General features: G+C 57.8%; 1 protein-coding gene across 1 annotated transcript; it reads right to left on the bottom strand.

Annotated features, from left to right (window-relative positions):
- Positions 1 to 7,266: 7,266 nt before the first annotated feature.
- NPM3 (nucleophosmin/nucleoplasmin 3) lies at positions 7,267 to 11,289 on the bottom strand (the record flags this gene model as incomplete). The annotated part of the gene is made up of 5 exons (XM_082002603.1): positions 7,267 to 8,001; positions 8,403 to 8,496; positions 8,753 to 8,872; positions 9,527 to 9,612; positions 11,247 to 11,289. The coding sequence occupies 5 exons, from the start codon at positions 11,287 to 11,289 to the stop codon at positions 7,913 to 7,915; spliced, it is 432 nt and encodes a 143-aa protein (XP_081858729.1). The 3' UTR covers positions 7,267 to 7,912.
- Between the last annotated feature and the right edge of the window lie 3,833 nt (positions 11,290 to 15,122).

The raw sequence follows: 15,122 nt of genomic DNA, 5'->3' as shown, positions 1-15,122 counted from the left end.
GCTCACCACCCACACCAGCGGGGCTGCCAGCATGGCAGGCGCAGCCTTGGGTGGCTCAGCACATGGCAGCTTCGCTCCTGATCCCCAGGCGGAGCAGGAGTTCATCCAGGGCAGTCCATGGATGCGCAGAGGGGTTTTCCACTGGTGTTGAGCATCCGCCTCACGGCTACGTTTGCTATTTTCACCTCTGGCATCCACACCCAGCGCATGGCGGGGCTCAGAGGCAAGCCAGGCACATGGGGAAAGACCTGGCAGAGCCGAGCGAGGCCAGGAGCCTTGTGGAGGGGGCTGAAGGGGAGACGCACCCCCAGGCCACATCCATCTGCAAGGAGAGGGACGTGGGATGGCTGTGCGGACACCCAGCTTGGGAAGGGCTTCCACACAGAGTCCCACAGCTGGGCTTGAGCTAGGCAAGCCAGAAACAAAGACTGAGGGCTCCCAGCGAGGGCAGTTCATGGAGGGGGTAGCTCAGGGAGAAGAGAGCATCCCCAGCCCTGCACGATTTAAACCCAAGGTTGAGCATTTTTGTGCAAATCGGCTCCGCGGGGTCAATAAATGAGCAGCCTGGCCAGGAACAGCCTTGACAGATGTGCACGGGGAAGACGTGACACACACAGACCTGTGGATGAGGATGTGTGTGCTCATGGCATTTAGGCAGCTCCAGTTCGCTCCTGACCCCATTGCACAGACCAAACAACATCTCCAGGGCCTGGTCCCAAGACATTCCTGGTTGGCACAACTTCCCCAGCGTTGTAGCCCCAGCCCAAGCAGCAGCACCCTCCTCGGGGTCTCCAGCCACACACCATCAGGCAGGGCTGGGAAGGGGGGTCAAAGCCAGGCTGGGTGGGAGGGGGCTCCGCTGGCCACCCAGGAAGGTGGGAACTGTCACTCAGTGCTGGGGGTCACTGTCCTCTCTGTGGGACGGGCTCAGAGGCTCCTTCAGGGCCACGAGGAGCTGAGACAGAGATGTAAAATGCTGGCCCTGGCCCTTTGCTGCCCAGCTCCAGCCTCGGCTCCCAGCCACGCAGGCCAGGGAATTCGGCTTTGGTTTGGGTCCCTTAGGAAGAGGACTCCTGCGCCCAGCCTGTGGGGGGGGTTAAGCCTAAAACTAACAGCAGTGGCCGGGGGGGGACTGTCAGTCGGCTGTAACTCTACCTTCATTTGTTTGCTTACAGCATCCACCCAAAATGCCCGTGTGTGTCTCCGGGCCCCTGTGTCAGTGGCAGCTGAACTGCTGACCCCAGGAGTTTGCAAAACACCAGGGTTATGGCCCCTTTGACATCCCAGCCCCGGCAGAGCCGCAGCTCGTCCTGACCCTGGCCCTGGGGAGCCAGCCCCCGGGCACCCCACACGGCCCTGTGAGAGCCAGGGGGACGGGGGAGGTGGCTGGGACAGCAAGAGCGAACCCCAAAGAAGCGGGAAGGTGGGCACGCTCCCCATGGCACCTGCCGTGCCCCTGGCTTGGCTGCAGCCCCTCACCTTGCTGGCCAGCCCTACCGACCTGCCCCAAACCCCCCTGCTAGCCCTTATCTAAGCCCAGCCCTACAGCTCCTGTCAGCCCTACAGCCCCTGCCCCACACTGGCACTGGGGCTGGCACAGGAACCGTGCCCCTCTCCAGCTCCCATCCGGGGCCACATCTGGTCTCTGTGGCACCCTGCACACCTCTGGGTTTGGGGAAGGCAAGGAACATGTGGTCCCAGGCAAAACCACCACCAGAGCCTGGACACAGTCTGTAACTGGTTTCTCCCAAGCACCAGCTGTGGTAGGGGACTTCACCCCACCCTGGAGCGTGGCCGTGGCATGCACAGGATGCCCAAGCTCCCATCACTGTGCAGATACCATCTCCAGGGTGTGTGGGGATGGGTCAGGGCTGCAGGGAGCCAGCCTAGACACAGGAGCAAACACCTAGGGAGTTCAGATGGAGTTTGAGAGCTCCCCAATGACTCTGCTCCCACTTTTTCCCCAGAGGCCAAAATCCCACCTCCGGAGGGCCCAGCCCCACCACTAGATCATGCTGCCTTCCCCTGTGAGCTGAGCACCAGGAAATCTAGCAGGGCAGACTTGCCACAGACAAGATCCCTATCCCCTATGCTCTCTTCATTCTCTGCTCTTCCCATCAGCAACAACCCTTCCTACCCAGCCCCAAAAAACTCATGCGCTGCAGCCTGGGGGTCTCCACCCCCTTGAAAGACCATCAGAGGAGCGGAGGCTGGAGGCACGGAGGGGGTACAGGGTGTCCCACGTGAGCCATGACCAGCAAGGACACCACGGAGGCCAAATCCTGCCCATCCAGCCTAGGGCTCTGCCACCAGTGGGGCTGGGAACCAGGGGACTGCAAGGTCCCTGCGCTCCATGCAGCGAAGTGCCTCCCTGGGAGGATCTCTCCGGCAGGTCCTACATCCCCTTGGGGCACAGTCCAGCTGCTCTGGGCAGACCCCGTCCCCCCGGCTGCCACCAGCCCTGGCAGGGATGCGTGGCCGGCAGTGACAGTCGGGCCAGTGTCAGGGACTGCCCAGCCCAGCGCCGTGAGATTCGCGCCTCGGAGGGGTCGGAGGCCAGGACACCTGTGACCTCCGGGTATCCCGGCTGCGGCTGCCGAGCACAGAGCTGCTAACGCCGCCCTGACGCGGGGCGGGATGCACTGGGGGTGCAGGAGGGGACGGTGTGGGACGGCTGCGATGGAGCCTCGCCCACGTTGTCTTGCATGGGGCTCTCTACCACAGCTCAACTATGTTCACTTTTAGCACCTGCTTCATGTGTTTGTGAGTTTAAACCCAACTCGTGGCACAACCCCGGCCCTGGCATCATCCCGTGCGCCTCCAGCACCTTCTGCTGTGCCCCCGCTGCAGACCGTAACGCCACAGCTGTCGCAGCAGCACTTTCATGGAAACAACCCCCTCTTGTATTCTGGGCAGTGCTGTGGAGCTGGGGACACGCGTCCCCACTGCAAGCAGACACACCGAGCAGCTATCGCAGCCTGCGAACGCCCGGAGCAGAGCCTGGCCATAAGCAACCTCCTGTGCCGGGATGTGCAGCCGGGAGCAGCCGTGGTAAATCAGCTGCCGGCACCCGCTGTGGAGCTGAGAGCTGGAGGAGCCTCTTCTCCTCCTGCAGAGCAGTTGGTGGGGTGAACACCCACACGTCCAGGCCCCCAGCCAGCTTGAGGCACTCTGGGGAGGACCCAGCACATGATCAAGCACCAGCGAGCACGAGAGGACCCCAGACCTGAGTTTCAGCTTCTCCAACAGACAGGGCTGTTCCCACACAGTGCACCAGCAGCATTTCCCTCTGCAAGGCATGTTGTCGGGAAGAGGATGGGAATTACCGGCTGCCTGGCCCTCCCAGATCCTGCTGCTTCCTCTCTTGGTTGCAATGTGTCCCCAGCTCAGCTCTGCCAGGGCCAGCCCTGCGCTTCAGGGGGCCGGTGGCTCCCTGAGGCAACAGCAGAGGTACCTGTGCCCGCTGCCCGGCAGGACAGAACAGGGACAGCAGAGTCAGCTAACGCTGCAGAGAACGGGACACTCATCACACCCACCACCAGGGTGGTCCTGGCTAGAGGTGGCTCTGCTGGCCCTTTTCCTGTCTCCTGCTGCCACCAAGGTGCCACACACCCCACGGCTCTCTGCCCCATCTCGCCGAGTCGCTGCACCCTGGGATAACGGGGGATGCTGCATCTCTGGGGATGTCCCACTGGATTCCTCTGTAGCCCAGGCAGTCAAGCCTCAGGGAAAGGCAGTATTACCCCAGTTCAGTGTGGGAACCAGCAACAGAGAGCTCATGGAGCAGGGGACCAGCCCCACCTACAGCACAGTTACAGCTGCGCCTCTCAGCCGCCCTGGGGCCGAGTTCTCAGCCATGGAGAGTTGAAACCCAGCAAGAAAACTGTTGGGGCAGGACAGGCTGGGGCATCACAAGGAAAACCACTGCCTGGCCATGCTCAGCAGAGCAGGTTCCCATCCCACTCCTCCACCCCAGAAAAAGCAACTCAAACCTGACCTCTGAAACCAGAGCATCCTCTGGGAGCTGCTGGCCCGGCCCAGCCACCCGGCTGGAGGCAGGCAGCCAAGCCCCAGCCCAGCAGGGCTGCACCTGGGCCAGACCCTGCAGCGAGTGGCCCCTTGCTGAGCCCAGCAGGCCAGTTTGGGAGGGCCACGGAAAGCGCGGCAGTGAGGCTGCATGGCCATGATGTTCATGCATGGTGACCTCTGCATCGAGCTGTGCTATGGCCACGTTTCTCTGCTGAATGGCTTAGCCAGGGTCAGGGTTCCCCAGTGCTGCCAGAGCGAGGAGGGGTCCATCCCCAGCAATATCAGCATGCAGAGCCCCGAAATGCAGCAGAGAGGAGGGATGCTCAGAGCCAACTACATTCCAGAGCAACCCCAGGGTCATTCTCTGGGTTGGGGCATCATTTGGCTCCCTGGATACCAGCACCTCCATCACCCCATGGGAGAGCAACAGGCTCCGCACCCTTACACGCATCTCCAGCAACGGGGAGCCCATACATGTCTGTACACAGACACACAACAACTAAATTTCTCCCCATCCTATGCAAAACAAGGCAGCCCTCACATCGGGAGCCCCACGCTCCACTCCCTACTCACAGAGGGCCACTTGCCCCCTGCCACGCCTGAGCACCCCCCCAGCCCGGCCGTGCCCGAGCTCACCTGCTCTTAGACAGCCCCTGTTTGTTTGCCCAAGGTATTTGCAGCCGGGGGCACCTGCTTTGATACCATCAGCTCGGCGAAGGAAGCTGCTCACCTAGCGTGACCCCTGTAATCCCATCCTTTCCCATTAAGCACTGTGTGTGAGGGCATCCCCCCTCCCAGCCACCTGCCATCTCAGCATTTATCTCCCTCTCCCCAGCTACGCACATCAAGGCTGTGACATTGCTGGAGAGGTGGGAGTAAACCTCCCCAAGCCACTTAGGGGCCTGGCAGTGCCACAACCCCACAGCCCCTCCATTGCTCCCCCTGGGCTTGGGGTGTTCCTTCTGCCCTGGCATCACCCTGCAGCAGCACAGGGGACCAGGCAACACTTGCGGCAAAGCCTTGAGATGGGCTGGTCTTGCAGAGGGGTGGACAAGCTTGGTCTCCTCAAGCCTTCATGTCACCAGCACCATGTCCCCCATAGTGCCAGCTTTGCACCTTGGCAGCAGGTCTGTCCCTCCTGCTACAGCCCATTGTCCCAGCTACCTGGACATCCCTAAGGAAACCAGCACCCTGAAACTGCCTCCTTCTACCTTTTAAGAGGCCAAATGGTCCTTCTTATCAGCCAGCACTGCCTCTCCCACCTCAGATCAAGCAGCCACACCACCCTGCCAGGGCCAAGCTGTGCCCACTCCCCCTCCTCACCACCCCTGCCGGGCTCCAAGCCAGCCGCCTCCCCCAGCCCACAGTTCCAGGAGCACCTTGTTAAAAATGATCTACTGGCTCTTATCTCCCCCCCAAGCCAAGCTGCTCGTCTGTGGAGAGCAAGCAGGACTGAGGCCCAGCAGATAAATTAGCCCTGACCTCTTCCATGTTCACATAGGGAAATCTACGAGGTCCTGTGTGTGCCAGCCCTAGCAGGGGCTGGGCACCATCCCAGCACCGGCACAGCCACAGCTCCGTTCACCGCCCGGAACACCCCGAATAGCTCGGGGCACCGATGTGCTGTGGCCCACCAGCACTGCTCAAACACACATCCAGCCCTCGGGGAGGCTGCTCCCGCATCTCTCCACTCAGCACGGCCGCTGGATCGCCCCGCTTCCCACAGACTTTCCCAGGGCAATGAGATTTGCCGGAGGATCTCACAGTGCTTGTGGGCACGGGCAGAGACCGCCAGCCCCGGGCACCTTATTGCCCCGGGACATGAGCTCTCCCCAGCCGGCACCCATCCTGCTCACAGGGCCAGACCCCAGCACGTCGCTCCGCTCAGGGACGGAGAGTGCTGGATGTCCTTTGCCTCCCGGGGGCTGCCCAGACCCGGAGAGCGCGGCCGTGGGCTGCTGCAAGCGCCCAGCGGGCAGGGGCGGGCAGGGAGCGCAGGCAGGGGCGGGCAGGGGCCGGCTGGACCCCGCGCGCTGCCCGCCTGCCCCCTAGCGGTGCCCGCGCTGACACCTGCCGCCCCGGCCGGTATCGGAGGGTAAGGCCGCGGCCTCTCCCAGCCCCCCGGCATCCCCCCCCGCGCTGCTGCGGGGTGCCACGCACAAGCCAGGGTGGTCACCTCCCCCCGGCCGGCTCTCCTCGGTCCTCGGGTGCCTCCAGGCAGGCGTGGTCCCATGCCACGGGGCTGGGATGCCGACGGTGCTTTCCCCTTTGCTGCAAGGGCCATCAAAGCCTCCCTCTGGAGATGATCAAGGGCTGTTTGGGGCCAGAAGGAAACAGTGGGGAGGTGGAGAGGAGCTGCACAGCCCCCAGAGGGGAGAAACAGCCCTACTCACACAACCTGGGATGGAGCCTGAGCTGAGGATCCACCCTGGAGGATTTCCCACCCGAGTCCATGGAACCGAGACACTCGCTGTCCCAGGGCTCCAACAACGCCATCAGGGCAGAACAGTACATGGTGCTTCTCAGGGACAACCGCCGGTGTCACGAACAAGGCACAGGCTTCGACCCATGGGCCAGGGATGCAAGATTGGATGCAGGGAAACAGCTAGAGAAACAGGGCAGGTCCTAAGGACAGGACCGGCCCCCAGGGGTGAGAAGTGCCACCTGACTGAAGTGCAGAAAGGATCAAACCCTCTCAAGGTACCCACACGGGGGGACATGACTCCCCAGCAAAGGGCAGAGCTCAAACCTGCCCCACAACCCTGCAGGTACTGGCATTTCACCCATGTGCAGGAGGCTGCTGGGCTGAGAGCAGAACACAAGTGAGGACCTTGATGTGACGGTGCCCAGCACCAGGCCCCATGTGGCCCAAGCCAGAGGCTGTTGCTAACAGCTGGGCTACCTCTGGGAGCACATCTGGAGCTGGGTCCCTGTCCCATACAGCGACAGCGCCCCTTCCCTCGCTAGCCTGGATGCAGCACTGAGCTGACCCGCAGGGCACAAGCATGCAGAGCCCAGAAGGGAGAGAGAAAAGCCTCCAGGTCCCCCCTGGGAGCTCCCCCCAGCATTGTCAAGTGTCAGGGACTGGACACGGAAGAGGATCTCCCACCGAAGTGTGCATGAGAGGAACATGCAGACAGCAGTGACCCCCCTCCAGACCTGATGCCTGAGAGACCTTTATTCAGAGTGTAAAAACAGTTCTTTACAAAGCAGATTGACTCAGAACCTCCTCCCAAATCAGAGAAGCTGTGAGCTCCCACCCCACCATAACTGCACTCTAGGACACAGCCTGGGCCCCAGTTTCACACTTCCAAGTGTATAAAAACCATCTAATTGTGAGTAAAGAAAAGCAAACACACTAGAATCAGTGAAACTGCCCGTCCCATTGCCAGCTTTACATCCATCTGCTAGAGAAGGGGCCAGGACTGGGTATTTCTTATATATATGTAAGAGCCAGGGGGAGGGGGTGCACAGAGCAGAGGTCCAGGACAGCAAAAAGGCACAGGGAAAGGACCACCTCCTCCATCCCCGACTCCCAGCACAGGGATGGGGGAGAGGGGATATACCAGCAGCATCCATCCAGTTTTGGGATCAACCTCCCAGGGCTGCGAGAAAGGAGACACCCCAGTGCTGGGAGCAGCCCCTGCTCCCCAAAAAGTTACAACAGAAAAAAAAACAAACAAAAGAACCAAAAAAACCAAAGCAGCAAACATTGAGGTCCTGGCAAGAGGTGTCCGAGGTAAAAGCCATCCGGGGAGAGAGGTCCCAGCGAGTACCTGGAGGAAGAACCAGACTGAGACCAGCTTCCACCCATGCTTGCCACACCGGCATCGCAGCCGCCCAGCCCCTCACCTTGCCTGGAGATAAGTTATGGCTTCCTCCTCTACTTCTTGGCTGGCATGATTGGAGCAAGCTCCTTCTCCTCCTCCTCAGACAAGTCATTGTCCTCAAAGGAAGCATCTTCCCTGTGCACTAGGACATGCAAATAACTGTTACTCACCAACATGTGTCTTTGGCAAATATAACTGGTCCCCAAGACACCGCAAGAGCAGAGCGGCCCAAGGAGCACCGGAGCAGTTTTAACAGCAGCTCATGGGCAATAAGCTGCATCCCAGCTGGAGGGAGGCCTCAGAGGGGAATGGCAACAGCCAGCCATGGGAAAAGGGGACAGTGGGGGTCATCCGGACCCCTTTTCCCACGAAAGGCTGCACAGAGATGGCCCCTGGGGAACCAGCACAAAGGAGGCACCGAGCACACGTGCTGGGCAGCACCGAGCACATCTCCCAGGGGCTCCCTGGCCAGCGTTCACGCTGGAGAGAGCCCCTCCATACCCTTCTCTCCTCCCAAGCCTTTCCCCACACACAAATCCTCACCGATCTGATGCCAGCCAGTGAGGTGTACCGGGCCAGAGCCTGCCGCCAGGCGGAAGGTCACTGGAGGCTGCAGCTTGAAGTTGTCCAGGCTCAGCTGCAAAGAGACAGGGATGGAGCTGAGTTAGTGGCAGAGGCAAAAAGCAGAATGTCCTGCAGTCCCTGGCATGGCACCCAGCCCAGTTAAATATCTTTCTGGGGCCATCTGCAGCAGGCCAAGGCTACCCAGAGCAATACCCCACAAGCTGCAGATCAGCTCATGCTCAGGATCCTAGGAGAAGAGTCCACAAACATCCAGAGATGTCCAGTTCCCTGTAGCCATCCCCACCCGGGTCTTCAAAATAACCTCTTACCAAGGGCTGGCATGACAACTTCAGATTTGCCACAGGCACAGCAATCTCCTGGTTCTCATGGTTTCGTCCGACAACCTCCACCACATTGCACTCGTCCTTGGCACCATCCGTGAGGCAGACCTGGGTGGGAGCAGAGATCCTGAACTCCTGCTTTCCCAGGGGACACAGCAGGGACAGCCGGGGCTCTCTGTGCGACAAGCAACCCACAGCAATGCTACCAGCCCAGCTGCCCTGCAAGGTGTGAGGATGCTGCTCCACCAAACAGAAGAGCTCTGTGTCTTTCCCAGCTGGGCCAGCTGTTCCTGCAACCGCCTCAAAAGATGGCATCTGGGCTGCATTTTCTGCTGACCTGACCCAGGCTGGCAGGTCCCGTGCTCCCAGGACAGAAAGTGACCCCCAAGGAGAGCCAGGAATGAAGCCCCACGTCTACCTGGGCTTGGAAAGCAATGAGCCAGAGACCCAGCTGGTGGGGAGGGCATGTTCTAGTGGGAGACTCCAGCAAGGTTAAATATTTGGAAAAAAGGAAAAAAATACTTCCCTTTGCCCCACATCTGGAGCATTCCTCTGCTGAGCAGCCCCTGCCAGCAATGGCTTTGCTTAGGCACCTCCATAAACACGACAGCCCTGTGCCCTGCCCGGAGAGCAACCAGTGCCGAGACGTCAGCCAGAGGAGTCTCCTGGTCCAGCCCAGCCAGGGAAGAGTCTGGGAAGTGGGGGTGAGGCTGTGGGCCACCATGGGAGAGGACAAGCACAGTTAATTCTCATTTCTCTTACCACAGACAGGGCCAAAATGTGGTCAGAGTCATCTTCCTTGTCCACTTGAAACGTGTAGGATTTGGTACTGGCAGTCAGCTCGCAGCCTGGAAAGACAAGATCAGCAAAGCTGCAGCAGCCATTGCGCAGCCCCAAGCACCACAGGCAAAGGGTTCCCAGGGTGAGCCCCGGCTGGGAATGCACACGGGCACCCCTAAACCACTTTATTTTCCTGTGCCCAGGAGCAGTCTCAGGCCAGGGCACCCTGGGCTCTGGGATAAAGTGTCCCCAAGAACTATGCACCCGGCTCAGCACCATGCAGGGACAAAACCTGGTGTCCCCAAACCCGGGTGGCGTGAAGCAGGTCCCAGGGGCACCCAAGGCCCCTGAGCAGAGGCAGGGCAAGGCTCACCCCCTCCACAGAGCAGCACGCCTTGGCTGGGGCGAGAGGGAGCAGACAGAAAGGCTGCTCTGCTCTCCCCAGCACCAGCGAAACGTTTGCTCTGGCAAGAGCACGGAGGCAAAGACAAGGAGCGCGAGACCCGAGCAATGAGGAACGATGCGAGGGGAGGATGCAGGGAGCTGGAGTCCCTCAGGACAAGCCTCGAGACAGATTTTATTACACGCTTCTCTGAACAGGTACAAAAACGAGGGAAATGCAAAATGACGTGCTCAGCTCTGGGGATCGGGGTTCAGCCAGCCGTGGGGATGAAGAGAAGGCAGAGCGCCCTGGGCACATGGGGGTATCGCGGGACGATTCACCGCTCTGAGGCCGGCAGGGAAAACAGAGGCCCGGGCGCCCATCAGCCAGCCCGGCACTGGCAGCCGAGGGAGAGGAGCCGCCCTCAGCCAGCCCCGCGCGGATCAAAGCCTCTTCCGCGCCGGACACGGACACGCGTGCGCACGCACGCCGGCTTGCGCACACGTTTAAGAGCAGCGCATGGCCACGTGGGGGGCGAGGAAATGGTTAACTGCCCCAGCCGAAACCCCTCCCAGAGAGGAGGGACACGGCTCTGCCGCGCCGCCGAGGGCACCCACGAAACGCTGACGTGGGAGCGCGGGGGATTAAGCGGAGGAAGAGGAGAGGCCGGGGAGAGCGGGGGTGCCGCCTACGCGGGGCTGACACCCCCCATTACGCCCAGCCCCCCGCACCCGCAAGGGCCCCAGTACCCCACGCGGCCCAGACCGCCCCGGGACCCCGCCACGTGCCTGCTCCCTCCCAAGCCCGGCCGTACACGTGTCCCTCTGCCCCGGCCTCGCTGCTCGCCCTCTCCCCAGGTTCCGGCCACACACGTGTGTCTCTCCCGTGTCGTGGCCCCCCGCCCCGGCACGTCCAGTACCCCCGGGGCCCAGAAATGCCCTTCACGTCGCTCCAGACCCACGTGTCTCTCCTGTCCCCAGGACTCTTGCCTCACACGTGTCCCTACTGCCCCACACGTGTTCCTACTGCCCCACACGTGTCCCTACTGCCCCACACGTGTTCCCCCCTCCGGTCTATTCCCCAGCCACGTGCCTTTCCTGCCTGTACGCCGTCCCCGTTACTCCCCGAAGTCCCTCTCTCCCGCCCCCCAACTCCCTATTACCCCCCGGACTCTCTCCTTACCTCCATCTCTCTTACCCCCCCGCCCCCGGCCTATTATCCCCACCCCATGTCCCACCTCCCCAACCCACCTATCACCCCCCAGTCTCTCTACCACCCGCTCCCCGTGTCCCCGGTCCCGCGGCCCCCGCTGCCGCTCACCGAAGAGGACGCTGCCGGGGCAGCCGGGTCCCTGCGGTTCCATGAGGCGGCAGCGCGGCGCGGGGCTAGCTCAGGGCGGGGCGGGGCCAGCTCAGGGCGGGGCGGGGCCAGCTCAGGGCGGGGCGGGGCCCAGCTGAGCCCGCCCCCTGCTGGGGGTGACATAGGCTTCGCAGCACGGTCCCGCACCCCGCGGGCGGGGCTCCTTTCTGGAAGGGCTCGCGGGGAGGGTGAAAGGCCGTTGTCTATAGTATTTTACTTCCTCGCAATAAAAGCGGAAGGGTTATTACGCCAGCGGGATCCTAATGATTTGTCCTGGTAACCAGCCTCTGCCCTCAGGATTTTTCTGGGGCTGTGGGGGTCTTAAAACTGTGAGGGTGGTGAACAGCCCAAAAGCCACGCTGGAGAGGACAGACATGACCGCATCCTGTGACTGGGGGGGCTCCTGCCCCTCTTGGGCCTCCAGCCAAAGCCAGGCCAGCAGGACAGTGCACCAGTGACCACGCTGCCAGCTGTAGAACAACAACGCACCAGAAAAACAGCCCTCACTACGGCTGCCCACCCACTGCCCTCCTCACACAGCAGCCTGGCCCAGCACCGAGGAGCAGACACAGGGCAGAGGCAGAAGGCCGAGGGATACGGGAGGGGCAGGAGGGTAACAGAGAGGGGGGCAGGGGCACAACTGTATCTCTATCCCTTTAAACATGAGCGAGAGCAACATAACCTGCCACCAGGGACTGCAGTGCAGGAGTCTTTGAGCACAGAAGGCAAGATCCCACCTCAAAAATCTTATCATGGGGAGCAGAGGACCAGACTGGCCTTTCAAAGCAGAAAGGGCAGCAGCCTGGTCTGTGCTGCAGGAGTGGATGGAGGAGCAACTGAATTAAAACAAACCACACTAACACTGAGCTCACACCATGTTCTCGGTCAGAAGCTGGCTCTGCTCCCACTGCAGAGGAGACCTCCACCAGCTGGCCATTTGCTCTGCTCCAGCTGGAGTCAGTTCAAGAAAAACATGACTGAAGAGGTTTGAAAAGCCCATCCTGGTCACAGAAAAAGCCAGGCAGTTGCTCAGCAATGGTTACACAAGTGTGCCCGTTTGCTGCTGCAGTAGCTGCTCTCTGCAGCACATTACCCATGGGACTGCCTGCAGGCCCACTTCTGCTTCACACTCCTTAAAGGAAACGTTCCTGGCGCAACATCAGAGTCCAAACCCCTCTCTCAGGCCAAGATGTGTTCACCACAGTCAAGTCAGATTATGGCAGAAAGGACAATTTCATGAAACAAGCTTCAAGGAAACAAAGACAACTACATGCAACACATTATGATTTTGTGGAGAAAAACTAGTTTTAACATAGATGTTTACCATTCAACTGCTAATCTCCCTGCTTAGTCTGCGTGTTACTATGCTCTCCACGATAGATACCTTTTGCGCTCCATAACCAGCACATTTGTACAGCAGGTGGAAGAATTGACCTTAGGGAAAAAGCTGCTTTTAACACCCCGACCCACCCCTTTTGCTTGGCTGCCATTCTAAGCAGGGAGCTACCTGCTTTAGCTACGCCAGCGTGTTTAGCTTCGCAAATCAAATTTTATGGATGTACAACTAAGGCCAGGCTGTGGAGCTACAGTGTTTTCCCTTCCACAGTGTGACATTCCTCAAGTTAGTTTGCATCTCGCCTCGTTTCTGCTGGCAGGCTATTTGGGGTCTCAGCAACCCCTGCACTGAGCAAGGAAAAACAAGAAAGGGCGAACAAGCACTACTGCAGGGCAGCTCGTGCTGGCTTTGCCAGACACTGGCGACCACCTTTGAAAGAACTGGTTTTTAGAAAACAGGGAAAGTTCAGCTGGTGCCACTCACAGAAGGACCAACAAGAAAAGTCACTGCCACCCCAAAAAAATCTTTGGGGTGAGTACTTCTGAAGGGGTGCCAAATACTCGCCTGTGAAAAGCATTGGCGCAGATAAGCGTCTATCACACAACACACTGCCACCACCAAAACCAGAGACAAGTTCCTCTGCCAGCTCATCAATCCCGAGAGCATCGAACACCTACAGCGTGATGTAACATACTCTGCTGAACCACTTACAGCTCTGGAACCTCATACAGAAAATACACATTTCTAGTTTATATTCACTTCTCAATTTTTATTCTATTTCTCGCATGGTCTTCAAATACAGTTTTACAGGTCTTTTTTTCTGCTACAGATAGTGTTGATCTAAAAACAGATTAATGAAAGTGGCATTCCAACCTTAATGAAAATTCATAGCCATGAAAGATATGTCAACATATCACTTTACAATCCTAGAATGATGGTATTGGCCTGACATTCCATAGGCTTATACAATTAACTTTTATAATAGTAACAAAGTCATAGGAAGAGAAAATGTGGCAACTCCTTAAAAGCCAAGAAATAAGGCCACAAGCATCCTATGCTGTATGTTATGCATCCAGATAAAATAAGTTGACTCTGGTATTCGTGAAGAAACAAAACTTTCCCACCTGATAAACCAAGGTATCAGCTACTCAACATGCACTCAAAGCTGTCTAAAAATTAGTGGCATTCAGCTCTGACTTACATGAAATCCCATAGCACAACCCCGTACCTCTCCCTAAAAATGAAATGAACTTGTTTCAACTTAAATACTTTGCTACCGCATTAAAAAAATTGTTCACATTCTGCAAAGGAAAAAAAACAAAACAAAACACAAAAACAAAACCCATCCTGCATGTGACTGAACCAGAAGGCCAAGCACAGCATCTCCTTACAGGTGGCAGACAACATTACTGCAGTCTTAATGCCGCTCATCACAGGTTGCCTAACTTCTTCTATGTAGCCGGAGGCTTGTAAAAGGAACCGAACTTCCTTTGCACACCACTGAAAAAAACCCAGGAAAATTAAAAAGGAAGATAAAGACAGCTGATGGCAGCAGGTGAAAGAAGCAAGGTACTGCAAGGTGTATACCATTGGCCAATTAGGTACCTGGGACTTCTGTGAAATACCAATTTCATAAATGATGCAAAATACCTCACTACCAGATCCCATACCATGCCGATTCCATCCCATAACCAAACATATCAGACCTGGGTAAAAACATTAAACTCTTGGAACATTTAAAAGTAGGTAACCATTTAAATAATGTGTAAAAATGTGCTTATTGTGGCATTTCTCATAGAAAAGTTATTTGATACAAATGTGCAGGACTTGAAGACCCTGATTTAATCGAACTAGTACGAACAGGCTTTGAAACATGGTCACTGTTCCAAGGACAAATACCAGCTGTGGGCCAGCTCTCTCCCTCTCACCGTCTTTCATCCACAATCCCGTGCAAACGCTACCAAAATTAACGGGTTCGGCAGACCACCCTGTGAATTGCTGTTTCAGTCCCAGGAGAATGATGACAACCTCAAGCAGTGATAAACTGCCGTCTGAAGGAAGGATGGTTTGGGATCCGCACCCCTTACCCAAGATGGTCAGTTTCTAGCCCTGGATTACGAGGCACAATAAGAAAGGTCAGCGCAGATTTGTTCTCCAATGTGGTTTCAGGTTATTCAAAAGTGCCATCTCAGACCTATACCATTTCACTTTTCAAAAGAAAAAGTTACAAAAACTGGTAAACAAAAAGTTAGTCAGCATACCGCTAAGTTTATATACACTGAAATTTACAAGTTTGTCATCAAGTGACTTCTGCCACAGACCACTGCACATTTGTCCCTAACAAAGCACGAAGCTTGAACCAATGGTCATCAGAAGTGACAACAGGTCATTGCTTTATCAACAAGCATAAAGATAGTCAAAAATAGAACTGTAGCTACTTATCTTTAAATTTGCTGATTGACACAAGCAATCCCTCCCATTTCTGCAACTTCCAGTTGCAC

The sequence above is a fragment of the Phaethon aethereus genome, assembly GCF_964289735.1.
Source record: "Phaethon aethereus genome assembly, chromosome: 7".
Taxonomy (NCBI): Eukaryota; Metazoa; Chordata; class Aves; order Phaethontiformes; family Phaethontidae; genus Phaethon; species Phaethon aethereus.
Note: the sequence above shows the minus strand (reverse complement) of the source record. Positions and strands in the feature narration are given on the sequence as shown.